The 23,981-nt window shown below is 42.3% G+C and overlaps 1 protein-coding gene across 1 annotated transcript in view; it reads right to left on the reverse strand.

The window, feature by feature from the left end:
• Positions 1-20,139, reverse strand: part of plekhb2 (pleckstrin homology domain containing, family B (evectins) member 2) — a 33,702-nt gene extending 13,563 nt beyond the window's left edge. Inside the window, exons 1-6 of the mRNA XM_063046048.1 lie at positions 20,044-20,139; positions 17,467-17,522; positions 16,522-16,674; positions 15,579-15,681; positions 14,274-14,313; positions 12,232-12,324 (exon numbers count right to left, since the gene is read on the reverse strand). Of these exons, the coding sequence (XP_062902118.1) occupies positions 12,232-12,324; positions 14,274-14,313; positions 15,579-15,681; positions 16,522-16,674; positions 17,467-17,503 (426 nt within the window). The 5' untranslated portion in view covers positions 17,504-17,522; positions 20,044-20,139. The remainder of the gene's footprint in view (positions 1-12,231; positions 12,325-14,273; positions 14,314-15,578; positions 15,682-16,521; positions 16,675-17,466; positions 17,523-20,043) is intronic.
• Between the last annotated feature and the right edge of the window lie 3,842 nt (positions 20,140-23,981).

Genomic DNA, 23,981 nt, shown 5'->3' on the forward strand with positions numbered 1-23,981 from the left:
AGGCCTGGGCAAGGTTGTATGGAAGTCCGGCAGTTGCCCATGCTGCAAGTCTCCCCTCTCCACGACACCAATGTAGTCCAAGGGAAGGGCATTAGGACCCATACAGCTTGGCACCAGTGTCATCGCAGAGCAATGTGTGACTAAGTGCCTTGCTCAAGGACACAACACATTCCCTCGGCTGGAGCTCAAACTCATGACCCTCAGGTAGCTAGTCCAATGCCTTAACCACTTGGCCATGTGCCCTCAAGGCTATAGGTTATTGTAAAGCTACTTCTTGTTCTCAACCAGTCAGCCCCTTACATTAGTATGAGCATTTCTTCCCACTAAGCATCTTCAGCACACAATAACTGTAGAAGGCAGCTCCCAAGTGAACTGCTAGGTCAGTTGCAAAAATAGCACTTATTTCTTTTGCTCCACTCAAACACTAGAGGCAAAATGGTTAAGCAAATATTATTCCCTTTGAGTGACAATTCAGAGCTTTTTCAACTATTACAAACAGGGGAAAATCTGCAAATCCAAGCAACACACACAAAATACTGGAGGAATTCAGCGGGCCAGGCAACATCTATGGGAAAGAGTACATTGACATTTCAGGCTGAAAACCTTCAGCAGGACTGGAGGGAAAAAAAAAATTAGGAGTAGAGTTAAAAGTTGAGGGAGGGGCAGGAGGAACTCAAAGTGATAGGTGAAACTGGGAGGGAGAGGAGTGAAGTAAAGTGCTGGGAAGTAGATGAGTGAAAGAGATACAGGGTTGGAGAAGGGGGAATCTAATAGGAGAGGACAGAAGGCCACGGAAGAAAGAAAACAAGGGATGCGATAGGCAGGCAAGGAGATAAGGCTAGAGGGGAAAAAGGGGATGAGGAATGGTGAAGGAGTGGGGTGGGGGCAGGGGGGGGATAGAACATTACCGGAGGTTCGAGAATTCAATGCTCGTGCCAGTGGGTTGGATGCCAGACGGAATATAAGGTGTTGTTCCTCCAACCTGAGTGTGGCCTCATCACAACACTGGAGCAGGCCACGGAATGGGAATGGGAAGTGGAATTGACATGGGTGGCGATTGGGAGATCCCATTTCTTCTTGTAGATGGAGTGTAGGTGCTCGGCAAAACGATCTGCCAATCTATGTCGGCTCTCACCGATATACAGGAGGCCACACTGGGAGCACTGGACACAGTATATGACCCCATTTTGTGTGTTTTTTCAAATAGTATCTATCTTTACAAAACATTTGTAGCCGGAGGTGTACTGCAAGTAACACAGAAAGTCCAGAAGAGGAGATCGAGAGCATGCAAATTGTCTTAGATGTAGGTGCGAAGGGACTGAACCAAGGTGGATAGAATGGAGTCAAGCTATGCAGGTACGAGTTCATTGAGGCAGAAGCAGGCAGAGACAATGGAGCCACCCAGACAGTCAGGTTTGTGGATCTTTGGTAGGAGGTGGGAATGAGCAGTACAGGGTAAGGGAAGTCAGTTTGGTGACAGTGAACGGGAGTTCTCCAGGGTTAGTGATGGTGTTGGAGATAGTTTCTGATAGTTCAGAGTAAGGACCTTTTCAGGGTTAAGTACGGGGAGGTGTCTGAGAGTTGCTGTCTGGTCTCAGCAAGGTAGAAGTAAGACCGCCAGACTACAACAGCAGCCCCTTTGAATGTGGGTTTGATGGTAAGGTTGGGATTCATGTGGACAGAGTGGAAGGCTGTGCGTTTAGAGGGGGTACAGTTCAAGGATGAGAAAGGAGTGCTGAAGTCGAGCTGCTTGATGTCTCGTCAGCAATTAAGAGATGAAAAGATTGAGAGTAGGCAAGAAACCAAAGCGGGGTGTCCAAGAAGAGGAGGGTTGGAGATGTGATAAGGTTCATCAGTGAAGGGTGGGATCGGAGACGGAGGCGATGGAAGATGACCTCAATGTTGTGGTGGACACGGGCATCCCATCCTCCAAACACACTGACCTTGATCAAGAAGACGGCCATGGGATGCCCAGGGACACAATCACTTCCAACTTGTATCTCATTTCAACTTGGCCTTGCATCATTGTTGCCAGGTCAAAATCTTACAACTCCTGTCTAGAAACCCACCACTCAAGACAAGAACGGACAGTCTGTTATCAGAATACCTAAGCATCAACTAAGTGTTGATGGGAAATCTCACAGCCAGATTGTGTTCATTGAAGCAGGCAGATCATACGTGATCAGCCATCATTCAAAATTAAAATAAGTCAATGGAGTTTCACAAATATGAGTGAGATGCAAATATCAGGTATTTACAGATGGGAGTGGAAGACTGAGTCAGTAGCTGGATGTCAAAACGTGCCCTCAGTTGCTTTGCACTGAGAGCTGGCAGCAAAACCTGCTCTTCTCTCTCCAAAATTAGCCAGGAAAGTGGAAGGAGGAAGATGAACAACCCCTCCCATCACATCTGGCACAAATACTAGGACTGCACAGATTTAAATAGGGACTTCAGCAAAGTTACTTAGCTTTAGTTCAATGCCTTATTGATATATACAGTATTTCAAGTGTTTTGAAGAGCATTTGGTAATTCACTTCAATTTTCATAGTTTAAAATTATCTGAATGTCTGTGCCCCATGCCCAAATTTTACTCTCTGGCTGGGGCTTCACCATTGTGGGATCTCTACACTACACAATGTGACGTCCATGTTTCAACATTCCAGAATGCAGTAGGCTGGGGGTGGGGAGGGGGGAGAGATCAAAGTGCAGGCGTGGGTGGAGAGTGGGCAGCAGTATTGAGAAGTAGGGGTGGCAAGACCAAGTTGATTAAGATTTTGAATGAAATGGCTCCAAGCTAGAAAAGATAATTTTAGGATTGATGTCAAGTAAGTTTTGCACCAAGTCATCAACATGCCAATTATGAAGTTAGAATCACTCTGGATATATAGCCATGGATGGGATGTAATATTTTGTGCAAATCAGATCAGATATTATTCACGATTTCAGTGCATGTGCGCCCGTAGCATTAAAAAGTAGATAGAGAGTCATGTTTTCCTATGGATCAACAAGCTGTCAATGCTGTCTGGTAATGTCTTTGTACACATGCTGGAAGGACTTCTGCCTTTGTCTTGAAATCAACATAACTGAAACTGGCCAACAGCCTGTTGGATACAAAGCCTAGGCAACTTTAGAGAAAAGAGCCATATCTAGGATGATGTTTCACAAATACTAATCTTCCGAAGGTACCTTTAGCTATTCCTTTGCATTAATAACTATGAACACAATTCTGTTTGCCACCAATCTGTACTCATCATCCTAGCCAAAAGATTTAAAGAGCAGCAGCTTCATTTAAGTAGTGCCTTTCCCATACCCTTTAGGACACTGTAAAGCCAAAGTAGATTAAAAGATTAGCAAGTGTTCCAATTCAAGAAACTATCTTATATACTTTGATCCCTTTAATTAACAAAAAACTATCATTCGCATCAAAAAATTACTAAGTGACCCTAGTTAGTACCTAAAGGGTAGCTCACATGAGTGGTGCAAAGAACTCACAGTCAAGAACAAATTTAATCACTGCTTCCCCCCATCACCCCAAAAGGAAGAACTTAACAATTTGTTGAAGGCAAATCTGACTAGTAGCACTGCGTTTGTGCTGGTGACACACAGCTGCAGCAACTAAGGCTCGATCTTGACCTCCAATGCTCGCTGTGTGCAAATTCTCTCCTCAAGTCTGTGGGAGTCTTCTGTAGATTCCAGCTTCTGCCCTTGTCCAAATATATGTTGGTTAACAGGTTCATTGTGTGTTATAAGTGAATCTCAATCCAGGTGGGTAGCAGAATTATTAAATGGGGGAGGGGGGGGGAAAGAGACTCGTTCCAATGCTTCTTAAATGTTCTGAGAGTACTTGCCTACAGCACCTGCTTCTGAGTGAGAACAAAATTAATCTGATCCCATATAAACTTCTTTCACCACACTTTAAATCTATATCCTTTCATTCTAGACATGTTTTCCTTGGGGTAAAGTTTCTTACTATCCTCTCAGCTTTGTATACCTACGGCACTTTCCCCTCCCTAATGAAGGATGTAGTGCTGTTTCTCGAAGATGGTGTAATCAACGTTTGATGTGCTGCACAATAGCTAGACTTGCATGGAGACCATAATATCAGAGCTCAAAAAGACAGGTGGGGTGGGGGGGTGCGGCAGCAGGAAGAAAGAGTGCAACAGGGATGGTTACTGATCAGCACACATACCGGCATATTTTAGTTTACATTATCTGAAGGACATTTAAGCACAATTTAGTGTAATTATTCAATAATTTTAAAATTGATTATCTCCTAGTTTTTTCTGTAAACTATTAACAGAGATATCTATGGACAAATGCAGAGTTTAAATAATAGCAACACACACATAATGTTGGAGGAACTCAGCAGTCCAGGCAGCATCTATGGAAAAGAGAATACAGTTGACGTTTTGGGCTAAGACTCTTCATCAGGACAGTTGTATTCAGTCTTTTCCATTGATGCTGCCTGGCCTGCTGAGTTCCTCCAGCATTTTGTGTGTGTTGCTTTGGATTTCCAGCAACTGCAGACTTTCTCCTGTTTGATTCTCTCCAGATTATGGGAAAGCATTGGGATGAGGTTCTCACTGGCAACCAGTGGTTCTGCGAGTGCTGATGTTAAACCTCTATTCTGCATAATTCTGTGCTATGTCAAGCCAATTAGCAAGAGGCAGCTTCTCAAAGAAAGACCACATCCCAAAATTCAACCCAACATTCAACAACATTTGTGCTGCCTTCTTAAAGCCCATCAAAGTAGGTCTATGCCTACTCCTCCACTCTTTGGCTCTTTCAGAAGAAAAATAAATTACTTCCTCTGCAAGTAAAGTGTTACACCGTCTTCTACAACAGCTGTGTCCTCCAAATACCTTTCCAACAGTTGGTGACTGCCATCTATTGGGCAGAAGGACAGGTTGCACTTGAACTTACAACAAAATTTGCCAGTGCTACACAGTAGTGCTGAAACTAGATTGGCAGGTTCAAGTCATGGGATAAAGCAGTAGCCAGAAATCAGGATAGCCAAAGGCACAGTAAACACAGGGAAATAAATACCATTAAACTGCATTTATTTCAGTGCTCAAGGTTTAACATGCAAGACGGACTGACAGCATGGATTGACTGAGGATGGGATGTTACAGTCATAACAGAAATGTGGCTGGGAGATGGACAGACAATGGCAACTCAATTTTCCAGGATACTGATGTTACAGGTATGACAAAGACACAGGTAAGGGAGGAGCTAATAGCAGTACTTAGAGATGACAATCTTGAGGGATTGCTCAGTGAGGCAGGGTAGGTAAAAACAAGGAGAGGGTCACTGTAGTGGGGCTGTATTATAAACTGCCCAATAGTCAGTAAGAACTTGGAAGAGCACGTGCATATGAAAAATGCTCATAGCTGCAAAAATAATAGGATTGTATTAGCACGAGATTTTAATTTCCCTGGTATTGACTGGACTACCCAGAGCATTAGAGATCTGGACATGCTGGAATTTGTGAAACGTGCCCAGGAAAGTTTCCCCAAGTCAGTACATGGAGGGCCCAACTCAGGAGGGTGCAATACCCGAACTTGTCTTGGGGAACAAGACAGGGAGGTAACTGAAGCAGTTGTCAGTGAGCACCTAGGCTCTAATGACCATTATTCTATTAATTTTCAGATATTGATAGAAAAGGACAGGACAGGGCATGCCCAGAGGTTGGTCCTATATTGAAGCAGGGCTAATTTTGGTGGAATAGGACAGATCCTAGCAGAGGTCGAATGGACGATTCTGCTTGAAGGAGGAGGAACAAATAGCAAGTGGAAGGCTTTTGAGATTGTGATACCAAGAGCCCAGGAGTAGTATGTTCCTCTTTAGGGCAGGGATTCCCAGCCTTTTTTATGCCATGGACCCCTACCATTTACCGAGGGGTCTGTGGACGCCGGGTTGGGAACCCCTGTCTTGGGGTGAAGGCTAAACCTGGAAAGTTCAGTGAACCTTGGCTTGAGAGATACTGAGGTTCTGGTCAAGAAAAGTAAAGCACACATGAGGTTTAGGAGGTCAGGAATCCCGTGAGGACTACAAAAAATTAGGAATACACTAAGGAGGGAAATCAGGAGGGCAAAGAGGGTATGAAATGGATCTGGGAAGTAAAGTCAAGGAAGATCCTTATAGATTCAAAATGCTGGAGGAACTCAGCAGATCAGGAAGCCTCAATGGACAAGAATGAAGAGATGTTTTGGTCTGAGACACTTTGTCAGGGCTCACAAGAGTCCTGATGAAGGGTCTTGGCCCAAAATGTCAACTCTTCATTTCCCTTCATAGATGCTGCCTGTCCTGCTGAGTTCCTCCGCATTTTGTGTGTGTTGCTTGGATTTCCAGCATCTGCAAAATATCTTGCATTTTGGTCTTATAAATATATTAATAAAAAGGTGGCTTGGGAGAGAACAAGTCCCCTTAGAGATCAGAAGGGCTGCCTTTGCCCTAACCACAGGAGATTGGGGTGGGGATGAGAGATTTCTTAATGAGTACTGCTCTTCTGTATATACTGATGAGAAAACAGTAATTGCTCAACAGAAGTGGATGTGTTTTGGAACCTTACAGCAGATCAAGGTGGACAAATTTCCAGGGACTGATCCAATGTTCCTTGGGCTTTGTGAAAGGCTAGAGAATAGATTGTGAAGGCCCTTACAGAGATACTTGATTGATTATTAGCTCTTGAAGTGTCTGATGACTAGAAGGTGCCTAAAGTTGTTCTGTTTAGAAAGGGTAGAAAGGACAAACCAGGGAATTACAGGCTTGTCATCAGCAGTGAAGAAGGAATTCTGAAGAATAGGATCGACCACCATTTGGATAGAGCATCTGATTAGGAGTCAGCATGGCTCTGTGCGTGGAATGTCAGACTTGACAAAAAACTTCTAGATTGCTTTGAAGAGATAACTGAAAAGGTAGATAAGGACAGGATAGTGGGTGTTGTTTACTTGGACTTCAGCAAGGCCTTCGGCAAAGTTCTGTATCGTAGACTATTCTGGAAGCTTAAGTCCAATGGAATCCAGAGAGAGCTGGCTAGGTGGATTGAGATAGCAAGCAGAGGGTGGTGGTTACAGGTTGTTTCTTGGAACAGAAGCAGTGTGCCGCAAAGGTCAGTGTTATAATCTTTGTCAGTCATTATTTATAAATGATTTGGGTGCGAAAGCACAAATCTTATTAAGTAAGTTTGCAGAGAGTGAAGAGAATTATAAGAGTTGCAGGGGAATGTTGATCATTTGGGGAAGTGGGCCAAGGAGTGCAGTGGCAAATGGGTTTCAACACATAAGTGTGGGTGACGCTTCTTGGAAATTCAGATTAGCACAGGAATTGTTCTATGATTGGTAGGGTATCAGGGAGTGTAAAGGAACACAGGAACCTTGGAGAACAAGTGCACAGCTCGTTGAAAGAGACACCACAGGCAGTGAGAAAAGGCACTTTGCCCTGATTAATGAAGGCCATGGTGCTGAGTATAGGAACTTAGACATCAATTTGCAGTTGTACATGTGTCAGTGAGGCCGCACTTGGAATATTGTATAGTTGTTTGGTCAACCCATTGTAAGAATGATGTGATTAAAGAGCACAGGAAAGATTTACAAGGACGTTGCCAGAACTAGAGGGCGTGAGTTATAAGGCTAGGTTGCCAAGCTACATCTTAATTCCTTGGAATGTAGGAGAATGAGGGACAATCTTATAGAAATGTTTAAAATTGTAAGAGGCATTGATAAGATGGATGGTGACAGAATCTTCCCCATGGTAGGGGAGTCCAAAACGAGCAGCCATAAATTTAGGGTGAGGAGGAAAAGGTTAAAAGGGAACTAAGGGACAATGTATTCTGTGCAGAGGATGAATATATGGAACAAGCTACCAGAGGAAGTGGCTGAGACAGGTAAAATGTATCATTTAGAAACACTTAGAAAGGTACAGGTACATGGAGCGTTGGGCCTTAGAGGGATATGGGTTGAATGCAGAAAATTGGGTCTAGCTGGGTGGGCACTGTGGTTGGCATGAACTCGTTAGGCCAAAGGTCCTGTATCCACGCTGTATTGTTCCATGACTCTATACAGAGAGAATGGTGCAGAAATTCAGCAGGAGAGAAAAAGAAAGAAGAGGTTCTTGTGGACAAATTCAAGGCAAAAACCTCAAACTAGAGTATTCAAATGGACTGTTTCTTGATGTTCTTACAATACTGCGGTTAGAATCAGATATAACATATCAAATATTGGATAATTCTATAAATTAAATTTTTATTTTTGTGTTTTAACTGGAGATATTGTTGTTCCTTTCCAAGCCTTGCAGCGCAACAGCGCCTTGCTGTTTGTTCAGTATTTTTGTTTGGTCTGCTTTTTTTTAAAAAAATGAAGTCAAGTTGCTAGCTCGACGCACAACCCAGCACAGATGGAAAGTGTGCCAGGAGCCAGCTGAATTCAAATCCGGGAGCACTAGCCTTGAAGTCCGGCAGAGATGCCACTACACCACCGACCGGCTACAAAACACTAACACTTCAATATTTTCTCCACAAAAGACAAAATATACTAACAGCTTTAAACAAAAAAAGCACTTGAACCTTTTCACTTGGAATAATGTTGTAATTTGGGACTTGCACTATTTCACAAAGTATCCAACTCAATTTAAACGATAACGGCACACCTTGCTCAGCACTAAACTGGCCAGGGAGACAGCCCCCAAAAGGCACAGCACACAACAAGCAGAGACATGAACCGCACACAACAGTGTGATCCCTTAGGATGCTGATCACCGAACTTGTGCTGACAGTGTCAAGCAAGGAACAAAGGGGTTTCTGGGGAAAGGGAGAGAGAACTCATTTTCATTTGCCAGATTTGTAAGTGCTGACTGATGTCATAAATGAGAGGAAGGCGGTCCTTTGTTGCAAAGAGAACCTATAGGGGCACCATTAGAAAAGTCTGGGAGGTTGCTAGGATAGTGCCTCATCACAGTAACAATCATGGAACTATGTTACAAGTAGTTCCATGATCTGAGCTGAAATGTCAAGGTGAAATGTGTACAACCATAAAAGATGTGACGCTTACTGACATTTATTCTCCCTCAAAGAGACTCCTCTCTTTTACAGTAGCACCTGCCCCTGCCACAACAGATTCCATTCAAGGAACAGGCATTTAAACAGATACGTTGTCTGTTAATACTCATTTTCCTTTACCACTTAAGCAAAACCTGCCAGGAAAAGGCAGGAACAATTATGCAGCCAAAAAACAAGAGCTGCAGGCATCTAATAGAGCAGATGGATCATAAAACACTTCATGCCCCAGATTCTCGTATGCTTCAGCATGCACACCATCAAATAATTCACCACTGCTATATTAACAGAAGATTCAGCATCTAAGCCTTCATAGCTGCTCCTGCCCTTGCAGGTTATTATTGGAGGCTTGAGGTATCCTTCTCCTAGAAGAGGAAGAACTAATGGACTGGGAACAGGCAGGTGAGATGCTCAAGGGAGTAAAAGAAACCTGAAAAAAAAAGGACAGCCCTGAAGGTTTGTACACTCTTGTCAGTGTGTCACACATAGCCAGTCATCGGTACCATAAAGAGATCACAATGTTACTGGGTGTGTCACATTGCAACAGACACCACCAGTCCGCAGTTTGGGAACAAAGTGTGAGAGCTCGCCTGGGGAAAAAAATTCAAACATCTATAATGCCTCACGTGAGTACCAGGACAGGGATGCCTCTGGAGAAGGTAAAGGTGACCGGTAGTGGGATTTGATAAGCAGGATGAAGGAGCCCCTCTCTATATCTTATAGTGGACTGTGCTGAGCCATAATAGAGTAACTTATGAGCAAGTTTGAGTCATCCTCCCCACAGTGATGTTGCACACAAGTAGCTTACAGGAAAACAAACCACAAACTGATTGCTCTCATGCAGCACAGCAGCTCTGGGATACCAGAGATATTCCCTCAGAATCAAGAGCAGAATATACACCCTCAATGCACATACTTTAAACATGAGCACTGTTCTCCTCTCACTGCATGAAGGTGATCTCCAAGGAATGAAGGCAGGTGAGCAACAGGGATGTCTGGACCCATGAGGGTCAGCACCAATGTGGAGTAGAATGATGAGGTGGACCAATTGCTGTCTGACCTTCACAACAATTCCCCACCCAGTCTCCCATGAGGTTGCCTGGTGTGAAGATTCAGGACATTGATGTCTTCTCATTCTCCATGAAACATCAACTGGTACAATGCTCTCTCAGGCTCACCTCACCCAATCCCCGCAGTCCTCCCAGACAATCCCTCAACTGGCTGTGGGCGGTAGACTGAAGTCAGACAGCCACTACCATCCTCCACCCCCGGTATCAGCAGAGCCATTAGATCACACTCCAAATGCTAAGAAGCAGACTTCCAGAAGACAGACATCAGCCACCCTAGGCTAGAAACTGTATTGTGGGTTAAAGGCTGTAAAACGTTTCATTGGGATTTATGTTTAAAAACAAATATTATCTATTCATTTTCTTGTTTAAATTTGTAGTTTACTACAAATTTCTGTTAGAACACAAGTGTTATACCTATATAATGACAGCACTTATTGGTAACACACATAAAATGCTGGAGGAACTCAGCAGGTCAGGCAGCATCTATGGGAAAAAGTACAGTCGATGTTTCAGAGACCAGAAACGGCGACTGTACTTTTTCCCATAGATGCTGCCCGGCTTTCTGAGCTCCTCTAGTATTTTGTGTTTGTTGTTTGGATTTCCAGCATCTGTACATTTTCTCTTACCTGCACTTACCGGTAACCTGTTTAATGGTATCAGTGGTTAGATATATGTCGTTATGGTTATATACTTGTTGGGTCATAGCATTCCAACTCAAAGTGGACTGGGAAATCTTATACCCACGGTTATACCCTATGTTATAAACCATTTTAAAAGTTGCAAAGCCTGTCTACTGCAACCGTGGCACAATAACTACCTGCAATGCTGAATGATCTGAAGTAACTTTAGTTTTAAACCTAGCAATGGAATTATAATTTACTCCACAAAGTCAACATAATGTTCATCATACTGGATAACAGAAGGGGTGAAAAGAATGGTGACTCAGGAAATTTGCAAGCTAGTAAACACAAAAGAAACTAAACCCTTCACTGGGGAATCCACCTCTGATCTGACCTAAACCAAATGCACCACTGACAACCCCCCCCCCCAAGCAAGTTAGTGCAACTCTGTAACAAAGCAGTATCCTCAAACAATATCTGTACAAAACGAAATCACTCTACATGCCATGACTGCCAACAAGAAAACAAATTTGATGAGGATTTGATGACAGATGTACATTTCAGTTTACTGTGACAACATTGGCACTATGGAATGGAAAGTTTAAGTGTGACACCACTGCCCCATCCCCAACTTTGCCCTCTCCTCGTAGCCTGGGATGGATCCTGGGAGGGAATAGAAAGCTATTAAAATTGTGCCTGGAGAAGAGAATGTGCTGAATGGCCCAAATTTACCACTTACGAAAATCACAAAGTAAATTAATCAAAAGTAAGTAAATTCTTCACCATCTGTATATTTATTAGAGAGACGGAGAGAGAACAATGATAATTTCTCATTACCCTTCAAACAAACACACAAGATAGAAGAGTCTTGGCCTGAGGCATCGATCGTTTATTCATTTGCATAGATGGTGCCTGTACTGCTGAGTTTCTGCAGCATTTTACATGTGCTACACAAGATAGGCCAATAAGGAAAGGGAAACTAAGCCCTGGGCACCTCCAAGAAAACCAAAGCCAGACCCTAAGCAGTATAAAACTTCTCTCTTGGTAGAGAAGACAATCCAACCGCAATATGCCTGCATCACACCCCATGAGGAAATTCAGGGCGGGTACAGTGGACAAAACTGACTAATCCTTCACTCATAAAAAGGTCAAACCTTACAAAGTCTGTCATTTTTCTCCCCTTTCCTCCACCACTCCCAAGCTCCTCACTTTTACATCTTCTCATGTGTGTACCTTTACCATCCAATTCCCACACACTTTTCACTATTATTCCGTGCCTAGGTCCATTCCAGCTACCTTTTCATCTACTGCACTCTTCCCATCATCATCCTTCTGTCTCCTTCTTGACCCAAATAATGCACTCGCTTTGTTTCCCTATCTGCAACTCACAGGGGATGGAATTGTATACTTCAGCAAAACGAAGAAATTACCCAAGAACAATCCCACGTGAAAACAAATAAATGCTTGCAAAGTAGTGGCTGGTACCTACCTGTGCTGGTGTTGTGGGATAAGCCGTGTACGGTGGAGGTGCAGAGTCAAAAGCAGCATTATCTCCGAGAACTTCAGGACCAACAGCAATGTTCTGCAATGAGTCAAATATATCAACACAAGTTTGTTATTAGAACTTAGTAAAAATTTAATTAACAATTATATAAAGAAAATTTAGTAATATAAGCTCTGGTTTTATATTAATATGATCTTCTTGAAATCAGCAGCAGCCAACACAATGCTCTGCATGCTGAGCATTCACTCATTTACATATATGTCTTCATATATGAAACACAGCATAAATACATTGCAATCAACACACTAGAATGATCATGACGTATTAGGGGTGTTATGACAATAGACATCGTGGAGGTCATTTGTTATACTGTTAATGAAGAACAGGATACATTAACAAATCTTGTTCACAGATCATAGATCAGTACAGCACAAAAACAGGCCCTTCAGTCCACATTGTGGAGAATCAAATAAATTAGTAATCAAAATGGCCAACTAAATGAATCCATTCTTCCGTTTTCCTCACATTCATGTGCCATCTAAATGTCTCTTAAATGTCCATAATGAAGCTGCCTCTACCAGCACGCCAGGCAGCACATTCCAGACATCCATCATTTAAAAAAAGCAAAAGTGGGCCCTCACATCTCCTTTGAAACGAACCACTCTCACTTTAAAAGCATGCCCTCTGGTATCACACACTTCATCCCTGGGAAAAAGATACTGTCTACTCTTTCGATGCCTCTCACAATCTTATAAATCTGTACTACATCTCCCTTCAGTGTCCTCTACTCCGGAGAAAACCCAACAGATTTTTCTTAACCTCTTGTTATAGCACAAGTCCTCCAATCCAGGCAGCATTCTAATAAACCTCTTTGGCATCCTCTCCAAAGCTTTTACATCCTTCTTATAGTGGGGCCAGCAATAGTCCAGATGCAGCCCAACTAGAGTTTTATAAAGCCTGCAACATACCTTCCTGACTTTTGAACTCAATGCCTCAACTAATAAATGCAACCATGTCATAAGCCTTCTTAACAACCCTAACAACCTGTGTAGCCATTTTTAGGGAGCAATGAACTTGGATGCTAAGATCCCTCTGTTCATCAACACTGTTAAGGATTTTGCCTTGAACAGTATACTGTCTCTTTCTATGACCTACCATGGTGAAACACTTCGCATTTGGTTGAGCTAAACTCCATCTGCCATTTCCCTGCCCACATCTGCAACTGATCTATATCCCACTGTATTCTTTGCCAGACTTCTACACTTTCCACAACACCAGCAATCTTCATATCATCTGCAAACTTACTAACCTACCCATCTGTATTTTCATCCAGACCACTTATATACATCACAAACAGCAGAGGTCTCAGCATAGATGCCCAAGAAACATCACTTGATCACAGACCTCCAGCTCGAATAAATCCCTTCAACCACTACCCTCTGTCTTCTATGGGCAAGCCAGTTCTGAATCCAAACAGCTAATTCACCATGGATCTTAACCTTCTGGATGAGCCTCCCACAAGAGACCTTGACGAACACCTTTCTAAAATCCACATAGACAACATCCACAGCTCTATCTTCAATCATCCTTGTCACTTCATCAAAAACTCAGAACTTTCTTAGTTGAAAAACTAAGTTCGGACTAGAACTAATTTTGATACATATGCTGAGGAGGTGAAGATACCGAGGTTTCTACTCACAAAGATTGCATAACACAATTGCATTCAGTGACATGATGAAAGGACAGGCTAGCACTCAACATCGAAATTTACCCACCAGACCTGATCTCCTGGAGGTACGAAGCATTGAGGATTTGGAAGGTGAGCGTGGGGGCAGGGAAAGGGGAGGTTAGGGTGTCGCTGTTAATGAATACACATCTCAGAATCATTGTCAGAAACAAAGTGATGAAAAGCATCCCTGAAACTCCCCGACTCATCAGCAAGCTTTAGCAGGTGAGATATGAAAACAGAATGCTTTCATCATTCAAATAGAAAAGGATTTATACCAGCCAAAAGACAGTCTACTTACTGAGTTGGTCCGTGCATCTTGAAGAGCAATTTTCCAAGCCCTGCATAAAGAGTAAAAGCAGACACTTATCTGGGAGCACTCAGGTGTCCAAAATGAATTCATATCCGATTTGTACATCGAATGCCAAGAAACTGATGTCATAAGACCATAAGATATAAGCAGAAGTAGGCCATTCGGCCTTTAGAGTCTGTTCTGCCATTCAATCATGGGTTGATCCAATTCTTCCAGTCATCCCACTCTCCTGCCTTCTCTCCATACCCTTTGATGCCCTGGCTAATCAAGAACGTATCTATCTCTGCCTTAAATGCACCCAATGACTTGGCCCCCACAGCCGCTCGTGGCAACAAATTCCACAGGAGTTACCACCTTAAGATTAAAGCAATTTCCCCACATCTCTGTTCTAAATGGACGTCCCTCAATTCTGAAGTTGTGTCCTCTTGTCCTGGACTCCCCTACCATGGGAAATAACTTTCCCATATCTAATCTGTTCAGGCCTTTTAAAAGTTGGAACGTTTCTATGAGATCCCCCCTCATTCCCCTGAACTCCAGAGAATACAGCCCAAGACCTGCCAGATGTTCCTCATTTGGTAACCCCTTCATTCCTAGAATCATTCTCCTGAATCTTCTCTGAACCCTCTCCAATGTCAGTGTATCCTTTCTAAAATAAGGAGCCCTTAAACTTTTCACCTCTCACCCTTAACCCATGATCTTCAGTTGTAGTCCCACTCAATCTCAGTGGAAAAAGCCTGCTTGCATTTACCCTATCTATACCCCTCAATTTTTTATACCTCTATCAAATCTCCACTCAATCTTCTATATTCCAAGGAATAAAGTCCTAACCTATTCAATCTTTCCTTGTAACTCAGGTCTTATAGACCTGACAACATCCTTGGTAATTTTCTCTGTATTCTTTCAATCTTATTTACATCTTTCCTGTAGGTAGGTGACCAAAACTGCAAATATGTCTGAAGAACCTCTTGTTTAATGTTTAGAACTTGCAAATCTCTTATGGTGTACAGTAGCTCAACATTAGTCAGAAAAATATGCTGTTTAACAAAATAGTAACATAATGCTTTTCAGTGCAACGTATTCCTTTTTAAACTCAGGTCTTTCCCTTTGTAGTTCTACAGCCTAATTTCTGCAACAAAACTGTTTGGAGAACAGCTCTATTTGAAACCCAATGAAATTAAGGCCAACAAAATAGCCTCCTATATTTTTACAATATATTTTTGACTCCTTCACTCAGAACAAATGTAACTTTTTGTAAAAATGTTGAAAACTAAGGGAAAGGTAGAAAATACTTACAAGGAATCATCAGGGCTTTCAGCACAGAGATTGATGGTTCTTCCATCTCTGCACACAATCTGGAGTAAACAATCTTTGGATTTTCCTTCTGGAGGCTGGAAATCTAATTTGTTGGGGGAAAAAAGCGAAAACCAACATAAACTTTGAAAGGAAGTACTACACTCAAAGCTACTAGGCCAGTTCAAAGCTTTTCCCAGCCTAGTGCCTAGTTATCTTTTAACTGATTGCACTATAGCTTTAAGCATGACTGCACTGCAAATCTGCAGAAAATGCACAATAGAAGTCCTACTTGTTGCAACATTCAGCTAGAATTTCAGGCTAGATGAAAGATCAGATGAAGATGTGGAAGACTTGGAAAATTATTATGATTATTAATAGGTTATGGAAGTATGGAAAGCAGTCGTTGATTAAATATATTCATTTTACAACCAAATGGGGCCTAGGTTATGGCTGTGTGGAACCCCACATTTGAATTATTGTACTGTTATTCTATATGCTATGACAAAAGCTTAAGATTGTTTTGATCTGATACAACAATATGGAAAATTTCATGACATTGATAAAACTCCAGAAATCTCTCCAAATGAAGTGTTTTACCTTTTGGGGGGGGGGGTGGAGTAACATTTTCTGCTGTACTGATGTTAATATGGAATATACACAAAAAGTGATTACTTATTTGAAGTAATAAAGCTACCACTGGTGCAATGCTATCACATATTTTCTAACTCTAGAGATGTATACCTTGCCAAAAATCACTAAAGCATTATTCCCTTCAAATGGTACCGACCAACCCTACTGGACTATTAGTTGCATTATAAGCTTTTGAAATGTAATACAAACATGTCAGGACATAATTTTAAAAAGCATTAAATTTAACCAAGTACAGCCTTGTCAAAGATTTGACTGAACACCTATGAAGGTCAAAAAATAATCAGAATAATACCTCTGCACTCATATCCAGATCGGATGTTAACACAGTCCACTTTCATGTGCATTTTATCTTCCATGTCCACTCGCAACTGATCATCATAGTAAAAGAGATGACCACTCGACCACAAGTCAAACCAGTTGTTCTTCCATCGTTTTAAAATAGTACCTGAAACAGTTCAAATTTGTGAGGGAAAGAAAGCTGAACCTAACATGCAAAACAAAGCATTCAAAACATGAAGCTTTTCCCATCAGTACAAAGTCCACAGCTCCTCGCTCAGAAGAAGGAGGCCACGAAACAGAAGATAATTAATGAAGTTGTCGAACATTACAAACAAGAGTAATGACCCGAAACACAGCAAAAACATTTATGAATATCCTCAATCACACCCGCACCCTTCAATTTTTTTTCCACAGAAAGTGCACATCTAATAAAATTGCATCACATTGCTAAATATCAGCAGCCCAATGGTTCATTAGTCTACTTCTGCATGAGCAGGCCAACAGACCTCCTGGGTATAAGTTAATTGTCTTAAAGATATTTTTTTAGCATCAGATGCATCACGCAAATGCATCTGGAAAATTTAATGTTGGCACAAAATAACTTCCCATGAATTTCAAGCAAGATGACTGAAAGTTGTGTGAAAGCAGGTGGTTTCCCAGCATGTTCCAATTAACCCATAAGGAAGAGACTAGCACACCAGTTAAAAGAAGGGAGCAGTAGTTAGCAGAGGGTGACATTAGTTTGTAATTAGTGGCAGTGGGGAGCAAAGGATTAACATTCTTTCACTTCTTGTTGGTGTCCAACAAAGCAGATTCAGGTCTAGATTGGAATTTTTTATTTATTTGGTGTACAATGATTCATATCAGGAAAATATTGTACTTTATGACCACATAAACTCTCTCCTTACAATTGCTCTTAATAATATCACAGCTCCTACTTGAAGATTGTACAACTTACTCTGCCGATGCAGCCATCCACTTTTAATGTAGGCCATGCTTGAGACAACAAAACGTCTGAGGAAAGAAAAAGGCATTTTAAAAAAGCCAAAATCAAAGGCCCACAAACTACAATATTACGCATTACAGGCATACGGAATTAGGGACAATGCATGTCTTGAAAAACGATCTAGTGCTTTTCCAGTTAATGTGATAAATAAACTCTTCTTGGGCTTCCAGCCGGGTACAGTTATCGATTATAACCGACATTACGATGACAAACTCTGCCATGGCAGAATTTATCACTGAATTGTCGGTTATAATTGGCACTTGTACCCGGCTGGAAGCCCGAGAAGAGTTTATTCATAATGCATGTCATATATTAACCAATGATTTATAGATTCAACCTAAGTCAATAGGAGTGGTGACAAAGCTCGAAGTATTAGAAATGAAAAGAATTCAAAGATTCTGCAAACACAAATAGTGAGCATACTGTATAATATTTTGATTTTAAAATGTTGCCATTTTCAATCTTCTTTAAGTTCTTCCTCTTTCTTATTTGCAATCTCTTGAAAAAGTGGCTTGTGTCTCAAAACATTTCCTGACTGAAAGCATATTAATTACAACGCTTATACATTTCCCCTTCACTGCCAATGCTGGCAACCATAAGCACAAGTATGCAAACTAGCTGGGGTAAGCACTCAAGCACTCAAACTTACCGTAGCATTCAAAACCTTCATACTGTTCTGACCATTATATCAACACATTCTCATCTTCCCATGGTAACTTGTTTTCCCCTTGTTTCAAATTTTTAAAGTAAATTTATTGTCAATATATACTACCCTGAGATTCAATTAGAGTAATAGAAAAGTACAGCACAGAAACAGGCCCTTCGGCCCATCTAGTATATGACAAACCATTTAAACAGCCTACTCCCATCGACCTGCACCAGGACCATAGCCCTCCATACCCCTACCATCCACGTACCTATCCAAAGCTCTCTTAAGATGTTGAAATAAGGCTCGCATGCTCCACTTGTACTGGCAGCTCGTTCACACTCATGATCTTCTGAGTGAAGAAGACTCCCCTCAATTAGTACGACTAATCTCTTACTAGCTCTTCTTTCAGTTAGTTCTGACGAAGGGTCTCGGCCCAAAACATCAACCGTACCTCTTCCTAGAGATGCTGCGTTCACCAGCAACTTTTATGTGCATTGCTTGAAATTCCAGCATCTGCAGATTTCCTCATGTTTGCGTTTCCTTATAACTTATTTACTAGAAAATTATTTATCAATGTCGTAAGAATTTTCAAAGCTGCTGCTTCTGTTGCCCCTTTCTGGAAGGTTTTATGCTGAGGGGGACAAAGCATATTGCTTGCAATGCAGTACCAACAGAAGATCTCACCTTTTCTGGAATCTCCCAGGTGACCTGCTTGGACAAAGGATCAGTCATACCGAACCTGACTCAGGGAAAACTTCCATTTTTCCTGTCCCCTCCCCAAACTAATGATAGGCAAGTTCCTTCAACTGTCAGAAAAAGTTAAAGGCACAACACTTTCTGGGAATTAAACTAAACCAATGACATCGTTGTATAATGTATATTCCTTACAAAATGCATAGGATTCTTGGCAGAAGGTACAGAAGCCTGAAGTCCCCCCCCCCCGCCACCAAGTTCAAGAACAGCCACTTCCCTTCAAACATTCAGTTTTTAAACCAACCAGCAGAGCCCTAGATCACAAGTGTGGAGTTTAAGGATCAGGGATCAACTTTATTCGCCATATACCTGTATTAGGAATTTGCTGTGGTGTGCGTTGGTCAGGGTGAAACATACAATGAAAAACATTATATTAAAAATTACAATGCTATGACCACTTGGATCACTCGAACTATGATAGATTGTTTTAATTTTTTTAATCTTTGGATAAATTGTTTGGGTTTTTTTGTGAATGCAGCTTTTATATGTGCTTGTGATGCTGCTGTACAGACGCGTGCTTGTGCATATGAGAACAAACTCTATTTTAACATCAATTTATTGAAATATAAAGATGTTTTCAGAACGGCACTGTAATGTATCGAAGAGCGGACTAAGCAAGTTTTTGGTGGAAGGCGGAAGCAAACCAAAAACGGAAATAGAGAAAAAAATGCTTGCTTCTACGAGTTATCAGAATCACGAGTTATCACCGATAACGATAACACTACTGAAGGAATACACCAAGACCAATTAACCCTATGAAGTATTTTATTTTGAAACTTAATGAGCCACAATCCCTTGCAGCCTTAATTACATTGCAAAGCCCGATTCTAAGCAATGCAGACCAGATAGAAAGTGCAAGAACCGAAAAGGGGGATTATATTTACTGTGTGAGTTAGCCAGAGCTTAGTTGCAGACACAGGGGCTGCTCCACCTTATCTGTAAACATTGGTAACGTGCCAAGCTCTACTCCACCGTGACCCCCGAACCCGCCGAAGGCTCGAGTCCGGGCCTGAACTGACTGCAATCCTGACACGGCGCAGAACTGGAACCAGAACGCCGTGTAACTCTTTACATTCCATCTCATCCATCCGCTACCGACCCTTCATTCAACAAAACATCTAACTTACCGGCAGACGGGCTCCTGTCAACACAAACACCAAAAAGCAACCGCACTACAACAGAAAACGTTTCACTCCTGACAAATCACGTCCACGTCCCACCCCGCCCCTTCGCAATGTCTTCTGGGCGTTGTAGTGAATTCAGCCCAGCCTCGCCGTGCCCCTCGGGTAAACAACACTACAAATCCCAGGAGGCAGAGCGGTGTCTCTTCCCTGGTCTGATCTGATGAGTCTGACACAAACAGCAAATAGCTCCGCCCCAAAGTTAAATGTTTCTATTTCAACGACTCTATCCCCCCAAAAATAATCTGCCACTGTTTTAGTGACGAGTACTGTACCGGCAAAATATTACTACCGATGATTGAGAGCATAACTTGAAACCTTTAAAAAGTCAGCCCTCCAGCATTAAGGAATTTAAAAGCAAATTATTTACGCCGAGAGCTGTGTGCGTGTGGAATGGTCAACTAGCGAATCTTAGATGCAACTAAGGGGAGATTGGGCAAGCCTATCAGGTAGAAGGAAATATATGTATATAACAGTAATACTGGAAATACTGAACAGATCAGACAGTCCTGTGGAAAGAGAAACAGAATTCATGTTTCAAGTCCGAGACCCTAAGCCAAAGATTGTTTATAAATTTAAGAGACTAAGAGAAAATGTAAGTACTGGCAGATGTCGGTGAAATCAAATGCTCTGATTACTTCATGTATTCTCTATTATCCAATCTAAAAAGTAAGGCAGCTCCATCCTAGGTAATTAAACCAGCATCCCAGTCCTAATCATAAATGGTAAAAATCTGGACAGTGCTACACTTGGCATTTATAATCTCTTCATGAGATTCATTTTGGTACTCCTCGTGATTATTCAGCTCAGTAAATCTCACCAATGCTCTCCATTAGGGGTTTAGGAAGTTAAATCCTAAGGGATTTCTGGGGGAGGGGGGAGGAAAGGCCTGTTCCACCTTCTCAGAAGGATCAGACCATTTCTGGAAAAATCCACTGGAAGGATCTTTCTGAGGTAAGGAGCAATTTGTTTCAGAGATGAGTGACAGATTGGCAGTGTTAACAGTAATATCCCTTGTGATTGATGAGCAAGTCAACAGCTGGGATGGTCAAGACTCAATTCTTGTAAGATTATGTGCCTAGTAGCCAAGTATATGGGCAAATATTATTCTGCACACAAAACTGAATGGGGAAGCCAAGTTCCCATTTAAGTACAGAGCATCCTTACTAACATGGGATTATCAGCAACCTGTTCTCCCTCCCTCTATATCAGCATATCTTCAGTCTTTTACAGACCTGCAAAATTACACTGCTGACGTGATCAAGGATCGAAGATAACAGTTTAACTTACGGCTGCCGTTACCAAGGAGGGAGGGAGAGCAGTCAGATGTCTTGGTACATGTTGGTACCAATGACATGGGAAGGAAAAGCAAAAATGTCCTGAAAAGAGAATTTAGAGAGCTAGGTAGAAAGCTGAGAAGCAGGACCTCCAGAGTAGTGATTTCTGGATTGTTACCTGTGCTACGGCACCAGTGAGTGTAGAAACAGGATGATTTGGCACAGTAATGCAGGGCTTCAGGTTCTTGGATCATTGGGATCTCTTCTGGGGGAGGTATGACCTGTTCAAAAGTTAGTCATAGTCATAGTCATACTTTATTGATCCTAGGGGAAATTGGTTTTCATTACAGTTGCATCATCAATAATAAATAGTAATAGAACCATAAATAGTTAAATAGTAATATGTAAATTATGCCAGTAAATTATGAAATAAGTCCAGGACCAGCCTATTGGCTCAGGCTGTCTGACCCTCCAAGGGAGGAGTTGTGAAGTTTGATGGCCACAGGCAGGAATGACTTCCTATGACGCTCTGTGCTGCATCTCGGTGGAATGAGTCTCTGGCTGAATGTACTCCTGTGCCCACTCAGTACATTATGTAGCGGATGGGAGACATTGTCCAAGATGGCATGCAACTTAGACAGCATTGTCTTTTCAGACACCACCGTGAGAGAGTCCAGTTCCATCCCCACAACATCACTGGCCTTACGAATGAGTTTGTTGATTCTGTTGGTGTCTGCTACCCTCAGCCTGCTGCCCCAGCACACAACAGCAGACATGATCGCACTGGCCACCACAGACTCGTGGAACATCCTTAGCATCGTCTAGCAGATGTTAAAGGACCTCAGTCTCCTCAGGAAATAGAGATGGCTCTGACCCTTCTTGTAGACAGCCTCAGTGTTCTTTGACCAGTCCAGTTTATTGTCAATTCGTATCTCCTGGTATTTGTAATCCTCCACCATTTCCACACTGACCCCCTGGATGGAAACAGGGGTCACCGGTACCTTAGCTCTCCTCAGGTCTACCACCAGCTCCTTAGTCTTTTTCACATTAAACTACAGATAATTCTGCTCACACCATGTGACAAAGTTTCCTACCGTAGCCCTGTACTCAGCCTCATCTCCCTTGCTGATGCATCCAACTACGGCAGAGTCATCCGAAAACTTCTGAAGATGACAAGACTCTGTGCAGTAGTTGAAGTCCGAGGTGTAAATGGTGAAGAGAAAGGGAGACAAGACAGTACCCTGTGGAGCCCCAGTGCTGCTGATCACTCTGTCGGACACACAGTGTGGCAAGCACACGTACTGTGGTCTGCCAGTCAGGTAATCAAGAATCCATGATACCAGGGAAGCATCCACCTGCATTACTGTCAGCTTCTCCCCCAGCAGAGCAGGACGGATGGTGTTGAACGCATTGAAGAAGTCAAAAAACATGACCCTCACAGTGCTCGCTGGCTTGTCCAGGTAGGCAGATAGACAATGGCATCCTCAGCTCCTAGTCAGGGCTGGTAGGCGAACTGGAGGGGATCTAAGTGTGGCCTGACCATAGGCTGGAGCAGCTTGCACCTGAACCCAAGGGGGAACCAATATCCTCAAAGGTAGGTTTGTTAGAGCTGTTGGGGAGGATTTAAACTAATTTGGCAGGAGAGTGGGAACTGAGTGAAAGGACTCAGGATAGGATTTCTGGTAAAAGAGCAAAGATAGCGAACAATCAACCTGTCAGGAAGGGCAGGCAGATTGTAACTCAAAATTGCAGCTAGCAGGGTGAGTATCAGTCCATTAGGGATGCAGAATCAAAAAGGGCAGAAAATACAGTACTCAAATTGTTATATCTCAATGCACAGAGTATAAGAAATAAGGTGGATGATCTTGTTGCACTTTTACAGATTTTCAGGTATGATGTTGTGATCATCACTGAATTGTGGCTGAAGGATGGTTGTAGTTGGGAGCTGAATGACCAAGGTTACACGCTGTATCAGAGGGATATGAAGATAGGCAAAAGGGGTGGCGTGGTTCTGCTAGTAAAGAATGGCATCAAATAGGAGAAAGATATGACATAGGATCAGAAGATGTTGAATCTTTCTCAGTTGAGTAAAGAAACTGCAAGGGTAAAAGGACCTGATGGTAGTTATATACAGGCCTCCCAACAGTAGCTGGAATGTGGACCACAGATTAAAACAGGAAGTAGAAAAAGCATGTCAAAAGGGCAATGTTATGGGAGATTTTAACATGCAGGTCAATTGTGAAAATCAGGTTGGTAATGGATGTCAAGAGAGTGAATTTGTTGAATGTCTATGAGATGGCTTTTTAGAGCAGTTTGTCACTGAGCCTCCTAGGGGGATCAGCTATACTGGATTGGGTGTTATGTAATGCAACAGAGGATATTAGGGAGCTAAAGGTAAAAGAACTATTTGGAACCAGTGATCACAATATGATTGAGTTCAACTTGAAATTTGGTAGAGAGAAAGTAAAGTCTGACCTAACTGTATTTCAGTGGAGTAAAGGAAATTGCATTGGTATGAGAGAGGAGTTGGCCAAAGTAAATTGGAAGGAGCTGCTGGCAGGGGTGACAGCAGAGCAGAGATGCCATGAGTTTGGGGGAAAATGAGGA

This window comes from Mobula hypostoma, chromosome 4 (assembly GCF_963921235.1).
Source record: "Mobula hypostoma chromosome 4, sMobHyp1.1, whole genome shotgun sequence".
NCBI lineage: Eukaryota > Metazoa > Chordata > Chondrichthyes > Myliobatiformes > Myliobatidae > Mobula > Mobula hypostoma.